This window comes from Macrosteles quadrilineatus, unplaced genomic scaffold, assembly GCF_028750875.1.
Source record: "Macrosteles quadrilineatus isolate MER2022 unplaced genomic scaffold, UCM_ALF_1.0 Scaffold_7__1_contigs__length_78375512, whole genome shotgun sequence".
In the NCBI taxonomy this organism is placed as follows: Eukaryota; Metazoa; Arthropoda; class Insecta; order Hemiptera; family Cicadellidae; genus Macrosteles; species Macrosteles quadrilineatus.
In genome coordinates, this window is record NW_026542600.1 from 33,479,631 (window position 1) to 33,494,662 (window position 15,032).

The 15,032-nt window shown below is 35.6% G+C and overlaps 1 protein-coding gene across 2 annotated transcripts in view; it reads right to left on the reverse strand.

The window, feature by feature from the left end:
• Window positions 1–15,032, reverse strand: part of LOC128998072 (FYVE, RhoGEF and PH domain-containing protein 6-like) — a 58,021-nt gene that overhangs the window by 24,233 nt on the left and 18,756 nt on the right. For both annotated transcript variants that reach the window (XM_054424051.1, XM_054424050.1), the window contains 3 exons: window positions 11,645–13,553; window positions 8,377–8,517; window positions 2,186–2,352 (listed from right to left, as the gene is read on the reverse strand). In XM_054424051.1, coding sequence (XP_054280026.1) covers window positions 2,186–2,352; window positions 8,377–8,517; window positions 11,645–13,553 — 2,217 coding nt within the window. The remainder of the gene's footprint in view (window positions 1–2,185; window positions 2,353–8,376; window positions 8,518–11,644; window positions 13,554–15,032) is intronic.

The window sequence follows — 15,032 nt, forward strand, 5'->3', positions numbered from 1 at the left end:
TATATATAATCATTATTTTGAAGTCATACTTCTATTATTTATAAAATAAACTACTCTTATCTCCTTTTTTCCCTATTGATAGAAAAGTCATAAATAAACACTAAACACCGTTAAGTCAAATAGGCCTACTTTAATTGGAATAGATTATAGTACTAGGCAAGAGTCAATAAAAATTCCTATTTTAATAACTTTAGTTCTAACCCCCCTTCCCTGCCCTCCGTACAAGTTGCATTGTTTGTTTACTCTAGCGATAAGATAATCAGTTCTCAAAATCGTAACGCAGATAACAAATCAGATCAGGATGTGCTCGCATTATAAACGATGATGACAAACTGACAATATGCTATATTTTTTGTGATCAATGCAAAATAATTTATTCTTAGTCACATCCTGTGGAGATAAGCGTATGGTTCGGTTCTCATCGCCCAGCGTGGGAGCGGAAATGCCGAGATTCCTAGAAAGCGGCGGTTAAGCCGAGCTGCTCTCAAAGCAAGGTCGGTTAAAACAAACTGTGATATTTTACGATGGAAGGCGGATAATCCGATTATTGGTTAATACGAGGTCGGTTAAGAGAGGGTCTACTGTAACAATGTTTTTATTATGTAGTTGTTGTTGTTATCTTTATCTTATTTTAAGGTGTTGTTATTATTTTAAGGACTATATTTTATACTTTTACTGGATTATCTAATGTTTTATTGTCTGAAATATGGTTTGTTTTCAACTACGGAATTATTAATTATGGTTGATTATCGTATTATTATCCGACATTCCTCTGTTCTGAGCCTATCTCTAGTAGTAGCTTACTGGACTTTCTGTTTTAAAATTTTTTTAAGTCATTTATTGCTGTGCAGTGACAACCAAATTTTTGTTGGGTTTGAGGAAGCTGTGATTTTAAAATTTAAATAGAGATTGTGCAATACAGTATTGTATTACGGTGTTTTTACAGGCCTGTCATACATTTTTAATTTTTATACAATGTTGGACTAACTGTGGAACAGAATTTTATTTCTTGTTACAGACAAATCCGGATTTTTGACGTCCGAATTATTGACATTCTACTCATTCAAGTAGAGTGTAAACTGTAATTAATTTTCATATATTTCATGTTCACTTATTTTGATATGTTTTTTATTTTTACCATATTCCATCTGTGATAATGTTAGAAATTTTGTCCCTCTATGTTCATTGTTACACCTGTGATAACCATTACCCTCAGCTCACTTGGGTGAATCATATAGACAATCTTTGTGTGAAGCTTAGCAGGGTCATATACCTTCTGAGACGCCTAAAATTGGACACTCCTTCTGAATTTGTCAGGCTAGCATTTTTTGCTTTTTTCCAGTCCCACATACTCTACGGCACTAGGCTGTGGGGTCACTCACTAAGGGTGTATAACATTCTTCTGTTGCAAAAGCGAGCGCTGAGGGTGCTGTGTGGATCTCATCATCTTGCACACTGGAGGCCTCTATTTATGGCTTGTCCGATTCTGACTGTGTACAATGTATTTATATTTCAGTGTCTTGTAGCGATTAAATCAAATGAGCATGTTTATATTCTCAACTCAAATGTGCACAACTAATCCACTAGAACTTGTGGCAATTTGCTTATATCTAGATGCAGGCTTGACAAAGTACTGAAATGTTTTCCTGTTGCAGGTATCAGATTTTATAATAGAATCCCAATTCAGGTAAGACGGCTGCCAAGTCAAAAATTTTCCAAAATCATTAAAAACTGGCGTTAAGAAAACCCATTCTATAGCCTAAGTGAGTATATTGAATCAGATTTCTCACCAATGACGATTGGACTTGAATAAAGTGATTTATAGCAGCCTGTTCTTGCATGTCGTGTTTGGTATAAATCTTTTTCACTTATTTATATATATTTTAGTGTTTTCTGCAAGATGTTTGTGCATGATTTTATTTCATTATTATGGACTGACTATTGTACGTCAAGAGGACCCAAGAGGATTAATTTGTGACCTAGCCTACTTGTTAAATGTTAAACCAAGGGCAGCCTATATTTTGGATTTTTCATGTCTAATTTTAATATAAGTATTGCATCTTATATCTTTTTACAATAAAAATGACGATGTCAATTACAATAATGTATTGTTTAAAGGCTGAATAAATGACTATTCTATTAAACTAAGTTTATAAATATTTATTTAATCTCTCAGATAACTCACTTAGCTCGGAGAGTGAAGCTTCTGGTGCTCGTGATGATGCTGAACTCTGTGCTACAGTCTGTACTGTTGGCTCTAGTTACCTTCATCCCAGCCAGAGGCAGCTTGTTCTTCACCTTGAGTCCAGTCATGGACCCGTAGTATGATGTGTAAAGCAGGCAGTCGCTCAGCTGTGGGAAAAACAGGAACATTTAACTTTTGAGTCTTGATTATACAACCTAAACTAGCCCCAGAAAGGTCAGGTAAGAGGGAAAGAAACAATTGGAATCTTGTTCAAAATCATTAAATGGATCAAATGTCTCAGTTGTGGAACCTATATTGGGCCTCAAAGATGTATTTGATTGAAACCATTAACTTTCTCTATTTTAAAGCCATCATCCCAAATAACAGTTTCTCAAATCGACAAAATAAAACATTATTTTCATGGATAAGATACCATGGCTACATATTAAAGACTTGACTTTAGGCCACGAATGTGTAAAAATTGATGAAACACTGTCATTCACCGGTGCTTCAGTCTCAATTTAGCGAGCCATCTTTAAGCACTTGACTTGATTTCTCCGCAGTTGACATATGAAGTGGAGTTTGCATATTGAAGTCACAGGTTATATCAGGCAAGGAGGAAGTGAGGATGTGTCGAAGCAGTGGCGGATACATATAGAATATTTTTTGAAGGGGGGGGGGGGTGGTCCGAGATTAATTTAAGGTAGGTTAAGTAATTTCAAGTAGACTCGCCATAATACTTTATCTCAGTTTTGCTGCGGTAATTTGCGCTAAATGTAACCTTTACTTTACCAAGATTACAACGCTGAATCATTCCATTAAATCATAAAAATTTATCTATTCAAGCCAAATGAAGAAAATATCTCAATTACTAAATCATAAAAACATTGGTCAAGATTTAACGGTGTGACATCCTATCTGTAAACACTTGTCCGAACCTAACGACTAATGAGTCAAATACGCAATTGTGATTATCATATTCGGAGGAGTTCTAACTACTGTATAAGTATCCTTTTGTTGCAACTGCAAAACGTTAACATTTCAGTTAAATATATGTCTAACAGATGTAAATAACAATTTCATGGTGAGGTAGCCTCTGGATCACTAAATTTAAGCTGAATGGTTTAAGTTACCTGGCTTCGTCAAGTGATCCTTCTTCAGTATTACACTACTATAGTTTCGGAATTGAAAATAAGTCCATCTTCAGGTTCACAAAAACGTCAATAGGTCATCTAACCAATTTGGTTAGATTCGTCGATACACATAAAACATATACACGAACACGAAAAATACAAAAAACGAATATAACATAGTAAAAACTGGCCAGTGTAATTAATCACGTGGGACACGTGTGGCGACGCCGGAAGATGAGTCATGACTGCATGTCCATGTCCAGTGGATGACGTAATGTCCCTCTCCTGTCCTGACCTTCCTTAACCTTGGTCCGTGTTATCGCCGTGGTGATTAATTACACTGGCCAGTTTTTACTATATTATATTCGTTTTTTGTATTTTTCGTGTTCGTGTATGTGTTTTATGTGTATCGACGAATCTAACCAAATTGGTTAGATGACCTATTGACGTTTTTGTGAACCTGAAGATGGACTTATTTTCAAGTCCGAAACTATAGTAGTGAAGAAGGATCACTTGACGAAGCCAGATAACTTAAACCATTCAGCGTAAATAACAAATAATAACAATGGCTACCACTGAACTGACTGTCCATAATGAACTCTTCATTACTCCCCTACCCTGTCGCCGGTAGATATGCTAGTCTCCAGCGGTCACTGCTGCTGCAAGTGAACTGCGAAGATAGCCGGGCGGCGGGCGGGAGTTCGAATCGGTCTGAATCAACCCAAATTCGTACAAATTATCACTGTTTGCCATGGCGATTACTTCACGCATGATTCATGATAAACAATTCCTATTATGGTACCCAGTGGCGGCTCTAGGACCTGGTCAAGGGGGGGACTCCGGGGGGTTTGGGGGGTGTGGAACATAGGCAGATTGAGAAAATTTGACATTTTTTAAGCCGTTTGGTGACTTTCTAAAGCAATTTTTAACGCCTAAAACTGTGTCCAATAATAGCCCAAAAACTCCCATTTCACCTGTTGTTTGTCATGAGCAAGTATAGCCTAGGCCTAGAGTAGAGTAAAGTATATTTTTTAAATAGTTTTTACCAATTTATTTAATAGATCAGATTTATTATCCTAATAGAACTAGGCCTATATTAAATATGAATAGATATTGCAAAGCATAACAATTAATCCTCTATTGTGGTTTCTATTTCATAATTTAACTTGCAATTTTTAAACCTAGATTTAATTTTTACTGCTCAATTTCGGAATTTTGGTGGAGGATTTTGACCCTCTAAACTCTAAAATCAATTGGCATGTATAAACAAGAGAAATTGGCTCCCTCTTGTTTTGAAGGTTTTTTGCCGCTGCGCGTGCGCAAGTCTGCAGTTGCGTCATTAGTAGTGGTGTGTTTACGTTGTTCTCAGAATGGCGCGCATTTTACCCCGCACTACCCGTATATCTGTAGCTCTGGCGCTACCCGCCCGTCCATACAACCTTCAACCTTCTCCCCCCATACCCTCCAAAACGTAACTACCCGGCGGGCTGTGAACAATCTTAATAATTGGTGACTCATATTATTAAAGCTAACACTAACTACTAACATTCTAAATACATAGGCCTACCTTAATTTAATTGTTTGAAACAGAAGTTCATCCGTCGGTCCTTCTGCTCCGAGAAATGTTGGATGACAAGCTCGTTGAAATTGTGTGTTTTTAAAAGTCCCTTCTCAATTGAGCACATTGCTAGTGCATTCAGCCGGTCTTCTCTCATGGTGTTTCTTGTAAATGTTTTTATGCGTTTAAGCGTTGAAAAACATCTCTCACTTTCAGCATTGGACATGGGAATTGTGCAAATAATTTTTAGAAGCTTAACAGACTCAGCAAGGACGCCAGTTAAATTATTTTCATAAATGAAGTTTAATAACATCAGCGATCCTTTGGCACTTTTAAAGCCATCCCTGCTATAAATAACAGATAGCTCTTGTCTTAGCTCCAATTTATTAAGACCAAATATATTTACAGCAGCTTCCAGCTCATTTTCGGGAAATGTATCTTTATATTTGGAAAATAATGTAGGCTCAAAAAGCACACCAACTGACAGATGGTCTAGGAAGCTAAAACGATCGTTAATTCCGGTAGTTATGACATCGCACACTTCCTTAGCAACAATGTCTTTTCTATCACTAAAGCGAGCACGCTTTGTTTTGGGTTCGAGTTCGGTTTGTGATGACTCATCATGTAGTGATTCATTGTCTCGACTACATCCAGCTGCACTTGCAGTGTGTGTATCAGGATTGGGAGAATTCCTTATCTCTGAGATAGCCTTTTTAAAATCGTCTACGTATTTCCGTGCTTTTGTGCAATCAATACTGCGATGCTGGATTTCATTGTAGAGAATATCTACATGAGGCATAATTTTGTTAAAAATCTAAGCCAGTAAATAAAGTCCTCACTTTGGAGGATGTGTTGTAGGCCAATAGCTTGGTTTATGGTTTTGTAGTCATTACTGTTGTCGTCAACAATTTTCCCAAGACATTCATCAATTTCGTGGTTGTAATTTTGTATTGTAGAAACGATCCTTGATTTGTAGTTCCATCTAGTTGCTGGATTTTTCGGCATGCGTTTTTTAACGATGTCGTCAAGAACTTTGGTTCGTTTTGTTGACTGAGAAAAAAAAGCTGAAAATCCTTCAATATTGCTGAAAAATATCTTAATCTGTTTGTTTTGAGTAGAACACCTCTCTACAATTAAATTTAATTGATGTGCATAACAATGAACGTAGTGGGCGTTTTTATAAACTTATTTCACCCTATCCTGTACGCCAGTATGTTGCCCACTCATCGTAGCCGTGCCGTCATAGCTCTGGGCTATTACTTTGTCGGGGGTTTTATCCAGTCCTAGCTTCTGCAATTCACAAAATATAGCCTCACTAATTCCCTCAGCATCCAAACTCTTGGGGTTGACATAAGTGATAAATCTCTCTTTAATTTGACCACTCAATTCATACCTAACAATAAAAACCAATTGAGATAGTGTAGCTACGTCTGTGGTTTCATCTGCTTGAATTGCTACATAACTGCTTTGGCGAATTTCCTCGGAAATCAGTCGATGGCAAACTGAATAAATCGAGTCAAGCAAATCGTTTTGAATTGTTTTAGAAAGGCCAACAAATACTCGATTGTTTGTCTTTTCAATGTGCTGTTTCAGTGTAACATCTATGTCAGCCATTAGATTAATCAAACCTCGAAAAATTCCAGGATTGTCTGATGAATCACGTTCATCGTGACCCCTTAGAGCTAATTCAAATATACCACCAAATTTAACTGCATTGATAAGTTTGTTTAAAATATATCTGTTATTAGCAACTTCTTCATTGTGTTTTTGAATATTTAACCTGTAAGCATTGTCCAGCTGGCTTGCTATATTAACTTTACCTAAAACTGCATATTCGATACTAGCATTTATGTGTTTCTCACTAATTTTATGTTTTTTTACTTTGTCCGCCAAGTGTTTTAAATCTGTCACACCATTAACAGTCCAAACAGAGTCACTAGCATTCATAACCAAACAGTAATAACAGAAGAAAGCATTCTTTTCGTTACAGCCACACAACCACTCAGCATTGTTGTACATAGATTTGTTAAAATTTCTAGAAAATCCTTTTCTACTCTTGCAAGATTTTTGAGATTGCGTTATAACTAAATCAGGTTTTGGCGGGCCTAGCAGCTTTAACTCAACTCTCTGTTCAAAACTTACCACCTCGCAACTGGCATACTTCGTTGAAATGTTTTTCACCGAATTCATTGTTCATTAATTCGCACTACACACTACTACACTACACTTAAAACGAAAAGAAACAGAGGTACAGGTACAACTGTATATTAATTAATTAATTAACTACTATAGTATACCGGCGGCACGGCACGATAACATAACCTCACAAAACTAAAATTTGACGGATCTCTACATAATTGCGTTTGAGTTTGACAGATCGAGATCGCTCGCTGCACCCAGCGCTTGTTGTGGCAATAGTTTGAACTACTGTTTGGACGGAGTCCCAAACGCCCTATATCTGTTGCATTAGAGCCTGATGCAGCGCTGTGATTGGTCGAATATTTCCATGCAGTTTATATGGGAGTTTGGACTCATACCTACTGCGTCCCGGCGTACTACCTGTTGCAATAACATGTAGCGTCCTCTACTACCCGTCCCAAGAACATTGACCCTACTGACGTTTATGTACATTGAATGTAGGATTGTAAATTATTTTTAAGTATGTTATTATTTTTTTTTTACTATTTTGTTGAAAAAGGGAGGACTCCGTCCCAGAGTCCTTATGGACCAGCCGCCACTGATGGTACCTATTTTTTCTTCATATCCATTATTTCGGGGGGGGGGGGGGGGGCAGCCCCCCTTATATTCACCCCTGAGTGAAAGTGTTTATAGATTTCACACGGTTAGTGCAAGAAGACCACAAATTCAAAAAACATTATCATGTAAATAAAATATGAGATAAAATGACACTCCTCCACTCAGCCACAGGTCTTTGATCCCATGAGATTAAAACGTAAGAGGTTACAAAGATGTATGCAGTATGAGGAGTTGACGAACTGGATGGTAGGCTACTATAGTTTGCTTGAACGATAAAAGAAGGACAGTCAAGTGAAGCTGCCTAAAGCCTTCCGAGTGCAGATAAGAGTAGAAAAGAAGTTCTTCTGTTACTTCATCTTGATGTGCCCATTTTCGTGTACAGCTATACTTCACGGAAAAGAATGCAATTCCTAGGTACTGGATCATCCGCAGGATTGGATAATGTTCAGTATAGTCGTTTTTACCTCCTTAAAGATTTTGGCTCATTGGAATATTATGAAAAGTATCATCCACACTTTAGAAAGTCAAACTGCCGAAATTAAAGGCTATGGAACTGTGTTTTAATTATCGTGTAACCAAGTAGTCTAATATCTAGAAAATCATTACAGTTAAGAAAATGGTAAGAGTGTTACAGCTTTCCACAAGACTTCCAAAATTAAGTGTTTCAGGAGAAGCACCCAAAAAGATTGTATTCACTTTGTCTTTGGACAGTATTTCTTATTTACAATCACAACTGTACTTACTAGTATGAAGAATCTGTGTTGCATATCCTTCCTGCACAGTTTGTAAAGTTCTCCTTCTTTTACAAAATGCCTGCCAGGTTTGACAATTTCATAATCTCCAAGCTGAGACTGGATAGAAAGAAGCTTACTGGCTTTGGGATCCTGTGAAATGTATATTTTTGTTTTAAAAACATTTTTGTGAAAAATATGGACAAGTTTTACTTAGATTTCCAATGACATTAATGATGATGATGATAAAGGTAATACTTATTTTGTCACAAAACCTATGTTTCGGGTGATCCAAGAACAGACAGTTCATAAATTTTGTAAGACTTCAACACTCCTTTTGCAGTATTTAAGTAAGTTATTCTTTCGGCTTATATTTCTGTAACAGTTTCCAAAGTTAAAATTATTTGGAATAAGAGGGTACTCATGTGCAAATCCCACATTTTAATAGGGTTCAAAACTAGTCTCAGATGCAGACCAAATACTGTAATACGCTTTTGTTCAACAAATTATGCTAGTTTAAGGCAGTTAGTACATGGGAACCAAGCATTGGTAGGGAAAAATTATTAGTATACTCCAAATATTTTTGGACCAATGTCATTTATTTAAATATTCTTTTGCAGTATATTTGTACTGTAATTTGTTGAAATAGTAATAATATCGTAGTTGAATTCGTTCATGTAAGCAGCAGTTATGATTCTTATGTACTGTAAATGTTTTTTTGTTATTTTTGGGACCAACACACCCGATAATAAAAAAAAATCAAATAAATATCCAATAATAGGCTATACTGAATAATATAATCTTCCTAATATGCTATAGGCTACCTAATAATAGGTGATTTTTTGATAAGCAGAACAATATTTAACAGCCCCTATGCCCTATGTAAAATATTCGCTAAATCCCTTTGGAGCCTATTCTTGGAGTAAAGGTAAAGCCTATTTTCAAAAATTTTTAGTGTCTAAAAGTAGAATTATGAAGATAGTCTAACAAATGAACTTACTAATCCAGAATAAATTAAATTTGTTTATTGTAGATTTATACCATAACGAATGATTTACCTACCCAAATCAGGTTACAATCACCAATAAAAATATCCTCGGTTACTGAGAAGCCTCGTCTTGTTATGTAAAATAAATTTTCATTTTCAACGGTTTTGTCTCTTTTGTTTACTATAGACATACCACGAACAAAACAACCTGCGCAGAAACGAAAAGATCTTGTGGTTCGCGCCGGTAGGTAAGGCGTACCATTCAAACCTGCGCGGCTCGAAACGGCCCAGGGTTCTTTTGTTTCTGGTATTACTATATCTAACTTTAGATTCAACTAAAGGCTCAGCTGTTTTAATTACAATTTAAATTTACAACCGTTGTAAATAAAGTTGATCAGCATCACTTTGGAAGTGAATTCTAGAAAAAAAATTAAAAACTAGGGGGCAAAGCCTTGGATGAGTTCATTTTTACTTTCTCCCCCTATACATAGTATAAATGGAGAAAGTAGGCCTATTGTTTTCGTCAAAATTTTCGAGTTTGAGTTTTGAGTGGATATTCTGTTTTGGGTCCCCATGGACCCAAAAACGTGATTTTCAAAGCATAAAAAAATACCACCGCCACAGCAAACCTGCAGACTTAGCAAATTTCCATTTGCCTGATTGGATTTACAGTGTCTTCTTCCCACACACATTTATTCCCTATTTAAATAGAATTAGTTTTTAACGAACTTAGGTTTGCTGCAACAGGGAGGGTAAAAAAGGGTATATATATGAATTTGAACAGATGGTTTTTTTGGCTTCTAAGGATGTCATTGACATCAAAATGAAAAAGTAAATCGGTCTCGGGTCCAAGTCTTACCATGAGACCTACAGTAATAGCATTGACTTTATATCTGTGTAGATATAAGTCAATGGTAATAGCTTATTCCCTATATAGGAAATTCGCTAAAAATGGATTAAAAAACCGGTTCTGATTGAAATTCTTCTGTCCTTATAGTTATAAAAAAAATAGAGCAACCCCCGTTCCTGAAAAAATTACGGATCAAAAGTTAATGCAACTTTTGTGATTTGACCTATTAAATATTATAATTATTACTCTCTTCGCTAACCCATGATAAAGGTTGTTGACAAGCTAGTAGGAGAAAATATGTGTCAGATTGCTGATACTGTTCATTTTATTTACCATTAGTCTCTTCCCTAAATAATAACCTTTTAAATTACACAAAATCGGCTCAGTAAGATGGACTTAAAGGGATGTAACAGAGAAAACCCTTATTGTATTAAGTACAGTATACTGTATAGATCTTAAGAAAAGCCAATACTATATTATAAAAATAAATTTTCATATTACGTAAAGAAACAAACAAGTAACAACATATTAAACAAAACCAAAACAAATAAACAAACAAAAATAAACAAGTAGGCCAAATCTCCAACAGGCTATTTATTCTAAAAAAGGATGGCATGGAAGGTAATGCAATGTACTTAGAAATATTTATACCTTGTCAACCAATAGGGGTGGAATACTGTAATAGCACAAAGTAGTAACTGTTTGTTTTAAATATTTACAATCGTTTTACAAGGACAAAAACTATTAAAACTGATTTTTGGGAATAGGCTATGAATGTAACAATTTGAACAAGAGAGTTTTTAGTCTCAAATTCTCGTTTACAAAAAGAGACAGAGGTCCCAAACCAAGGTCCTACCATCAAGATATACTAGACAGGAAGTTTCAATTTAAGAATCAGACGAAAGAGAATCGCTTTATTTGTGTTTCAGATCAAATATAATTTTTCATATTATCACTAATGCACTGCCTTTCAAAAGCAGGCCCTATGTAAACCATGCCTGTTCAACCCTTTCTTCAAACATCTGTTTTTATAAAATTTATTTTATAAGTGAAGTAAATTTTTAGGGGGGTAGAATTAATAATATTCTCATTCACTTGTGAACACATGCTTAAGCCCAAAGACACATAAGTAAAAAATCCATCTCACAAGGAAAACTGTGAAAATGGTAATCTTAACTATTCTATTTGTGGTTATGTTATCGCATTGTTGTCAATTTAAGTCTATAAATAGAACTAGTTTACTGATAGATGGAAATTTTGGTAAGTAATAATATGATTATTTCATCAAACTTGGCTATTATTAATTGAATATTGATGTTTAACTCAAACATAGCTTTCTGAGTTCAGGGGTGAAAATTGAATAATTGTAGTACTTATTTAGAAGATGGACAAAATTATTAGCAGAGTGATGAGTTACCTAATGACCAAGATTGGCTACTTACCCCATCCTTGTTCACACTACTGTTGGCGTGGTCTGCAACATCGCAGACAATTTTGAGGGCCTTTTGGGTGTCTATGAAATCTGGAGCATCAGCTTCCTGGTGCTCTAGGTAACGTTCCAACAATAGTTTGTATTGGGGGAGACGCTGAATTGGTTTCAACATGTAATGACTAAGAGCCAACTTCTTACATCGATCTGATTTCTCAAAGTCTTTTACCACTTGTGCGAATTTACAATACTTTTCACAACACTCTTGGAGAAATTCTGTTTGTGCTACAAAGTTTTGGTAGTAGGACAAGTAGAGTTTTAGAAAAGGGCCTTTTGTGACAAAGACATCAGCAACTTTTGGCAACTGACTCCAAGTCTCAATTCGACTTTCGATATCTTTAAGGAGATTTTCATTGAATATCAATAGCTGAGGAAGATTGTTTATTATTTTGTCTAAATCACTGGAAGGAATCACAGGACTCTTCGGGTGAGGACTAGCGCTCTCCACAGCTTCCTTGAAGTCTTGGCATAACAGTTTCAAAACATCTATATAAACTTTCTCTGAAGTCATCAACTCATGAACTATCATATAACACTTATCTTTCCTTCTACGTTGTATATCTTCTTCATTATTTTCATTGCTTATATTGTCAGATTTTGTACTTTGTTCACCGTCAAAATTTTCATCCGATATTGAGCTTCTATTGCTACGTCTATCACAGCACTCGTTACTGACATTCAAATTCTGTTTTGAATCATCAGGGGATTCAAAATTGTTATTATTGTTTAAAGTTAGATTAGAAGACTCGCTTAGAGAAGTCATAGAATTACGCCCACTATCTGAACTCTCCATTTGGGAATCGTCACCAGGACTGTAATAAAATAATGAGCTTTCACGCTTTTCCTTTGTCTTACCACCTTTACCGAACGATCCAAAAAATGAAGATATTCTCCTCCTAACAGAGTTGTTGGTCCCATCGAAACTTTCGTTACCAATAGAGTTTGTGCGAGAACGTGCCGAATCGTTCTCTTCGCTCCATGAAGCACCTCTAGAGTGCTCACTATGTCTCTTGTTCCTTAACGTAACGTCACAATCACTCGAACTCAACACAAGTCTGTTAGAAAAATCACAGCCAGACTTTGATGACTCACTAGAACTATTTAAATTTGGATTCCCACTCGGGTATAAGAATGATGAGTTGGAGGGAGGACTAGAATCACTTATACTTTTACTACTCGGTAACAGTTTAGTCTCAGATTCATTCGTGTTATTGACTAGAACCCAATCACCCTCTGTACCGGACTCTGGAGTTGGAGGGTTGACCTGTAGACTCGGTCTTTGTGCGTTGATAGTCTCTCTGGACGGATTGCCGCGGGTGTTTGTCACTTCGCTATTACTCCTGGTCAACGTCACACCGTCTTTTACTCTCGATGGTAACACTTTATTAAGCTCATTAGTTAAGTCACTAGAAAATAAAGGGGAACCAGTCTGAATACATTTTCTTAAAATGACATCACTCGTGTTATTTTGATGAGTTTGTTTGAGGAGGGTTGAGGGAGGTTTAGCAGCTTGCTCTTGTAGGGAAGCCCAAGTATCCTTGATGATTTTGTCAGCTTCACAAGCTGCTGTTTCGACCGAGGTAACGACTGAACGGTTGTGAGTAATCACTGACTCCTCATGTTGATCATCGCTGCTGATGACACACTCTACATGCTTTGTTTCTACAGTTACGAGTCTACTGGTGCTGCTGAGCAACACTCGCTCTGACTCCTCACTCTCGCTCCTGACTCCAACTTGAGTCACTACATGTCTTCTTTGTACTCTTGGTTGGGCTCCATGAAAACCCGGCTTTGCTGGAAGAACTGGTTTTGGAGCTAGAGGTGGTTTCTGCCGTGGAACACCAAGGATTTCGTTGGAGAATCTAAAACAATAATGAATAAATTGTTAAAAAAGAGCTTGATTTTTACACATTTTAAAGCCTGAAAAAGTCTCAAATAATCATTATTATAAAAAAAAATATTTTTGTAAAGTTATATATCTTTGCTGTACCCAGTAAAATTAGTAGGGTAAATTATATGGTTAAGTTCAAAAGTAATAGTTATATCATTTAAACTTTAAATCTTGAATTATTTGCATTTGGTATATTTGTTGGTTATAGTATCCAAGTTTAATTCAAGTATAAATGAGATCATTATTTGTATAATTGGGAATCCAAGCAAAATAAAATAAAAAGATTTTAGGAGGGAGAAATATATTCACACAAACGCTGTATATGCCAGTTACTAAATTAAATATTTTGCTGTTTAAGAATCTTACACTCAAAGTATCAAGGTTAATGATAAGGATTAAAAAGCTGAAATGTTTTAGATTAATTTCATTTTTGTATAGTAGTACACACAGAGTTGATTGCTTAAAAAAAAAAATACAAAACAGGGATATTAAAATACAGATGTATAATGTTGGGAATAACAAGAAAGATGTGACAAAAATAATAAATATCCAAGATGGCAAAACATTTTATCAACTAAACAAACATACAGAGAACTTTTCGTTGGCTTACAAATTATCAGGGGCAGTTGTGAATTCAGAATTGATATAATGGGGAAGGTAAAAAATATTGGAGTGCTCAATTAAAATCTTACTCCAAACATCTTACCACAGAATAAAGAGAGATCACTTAACAATCAATATTGTTTTAATATACAGTTTTGTACAATTCTATAAATAAACTGCATATCAATCTTTACACCCTCTCTTTAAAACTGTTAGTATTGTATTGATAAATCGATTTTAATGGGCCAAATTTTATTAGTCTAACAATCATAAGGTATTGAACGTTTGATAAGCAAAGGGACTAACATAGCTGTGTATAGGCCTATTTAGAAGGGAGTGGCGGAAAGTGTCAGGAAGAGAAACAGGATACACAAGAATAGGAAAAGCCATGGACCTATATGTTATCGTGAAAAGGTTGTCCATCTAAATTTCTTCTTTGGTATAGGGTAAATTTTAAAAATACAAAAAGATTTTTTGTGAAATATGTAGAAAGTTATCAACATTAAAAGTGTTGCTTCTTCGGTTATTAAAATTTAACTCTCAAACAGTTCTTAGTAAGAGAAACTTACTTTTTGACCCAAACCTAGTACAATTGGCATTATGATCAACGAATACTTTTAGGTGTTCTACAAGGAAAATAAAAACTGTTTTTGTAAGTTTTGATTACACACATATTTGGGCTTGACACTACCAATTAGACCACAACAATACCAAAGCCTCCATTCTGTGTAGAAATCACCTAACACACATTCATTATGTTGTCAAACATAGGTATATCTTTTCTTGTTTTACTAGCAATCATAAATTTTTGCTCTAAAAAATATGATGATTGAAAGGAGTGTACCAT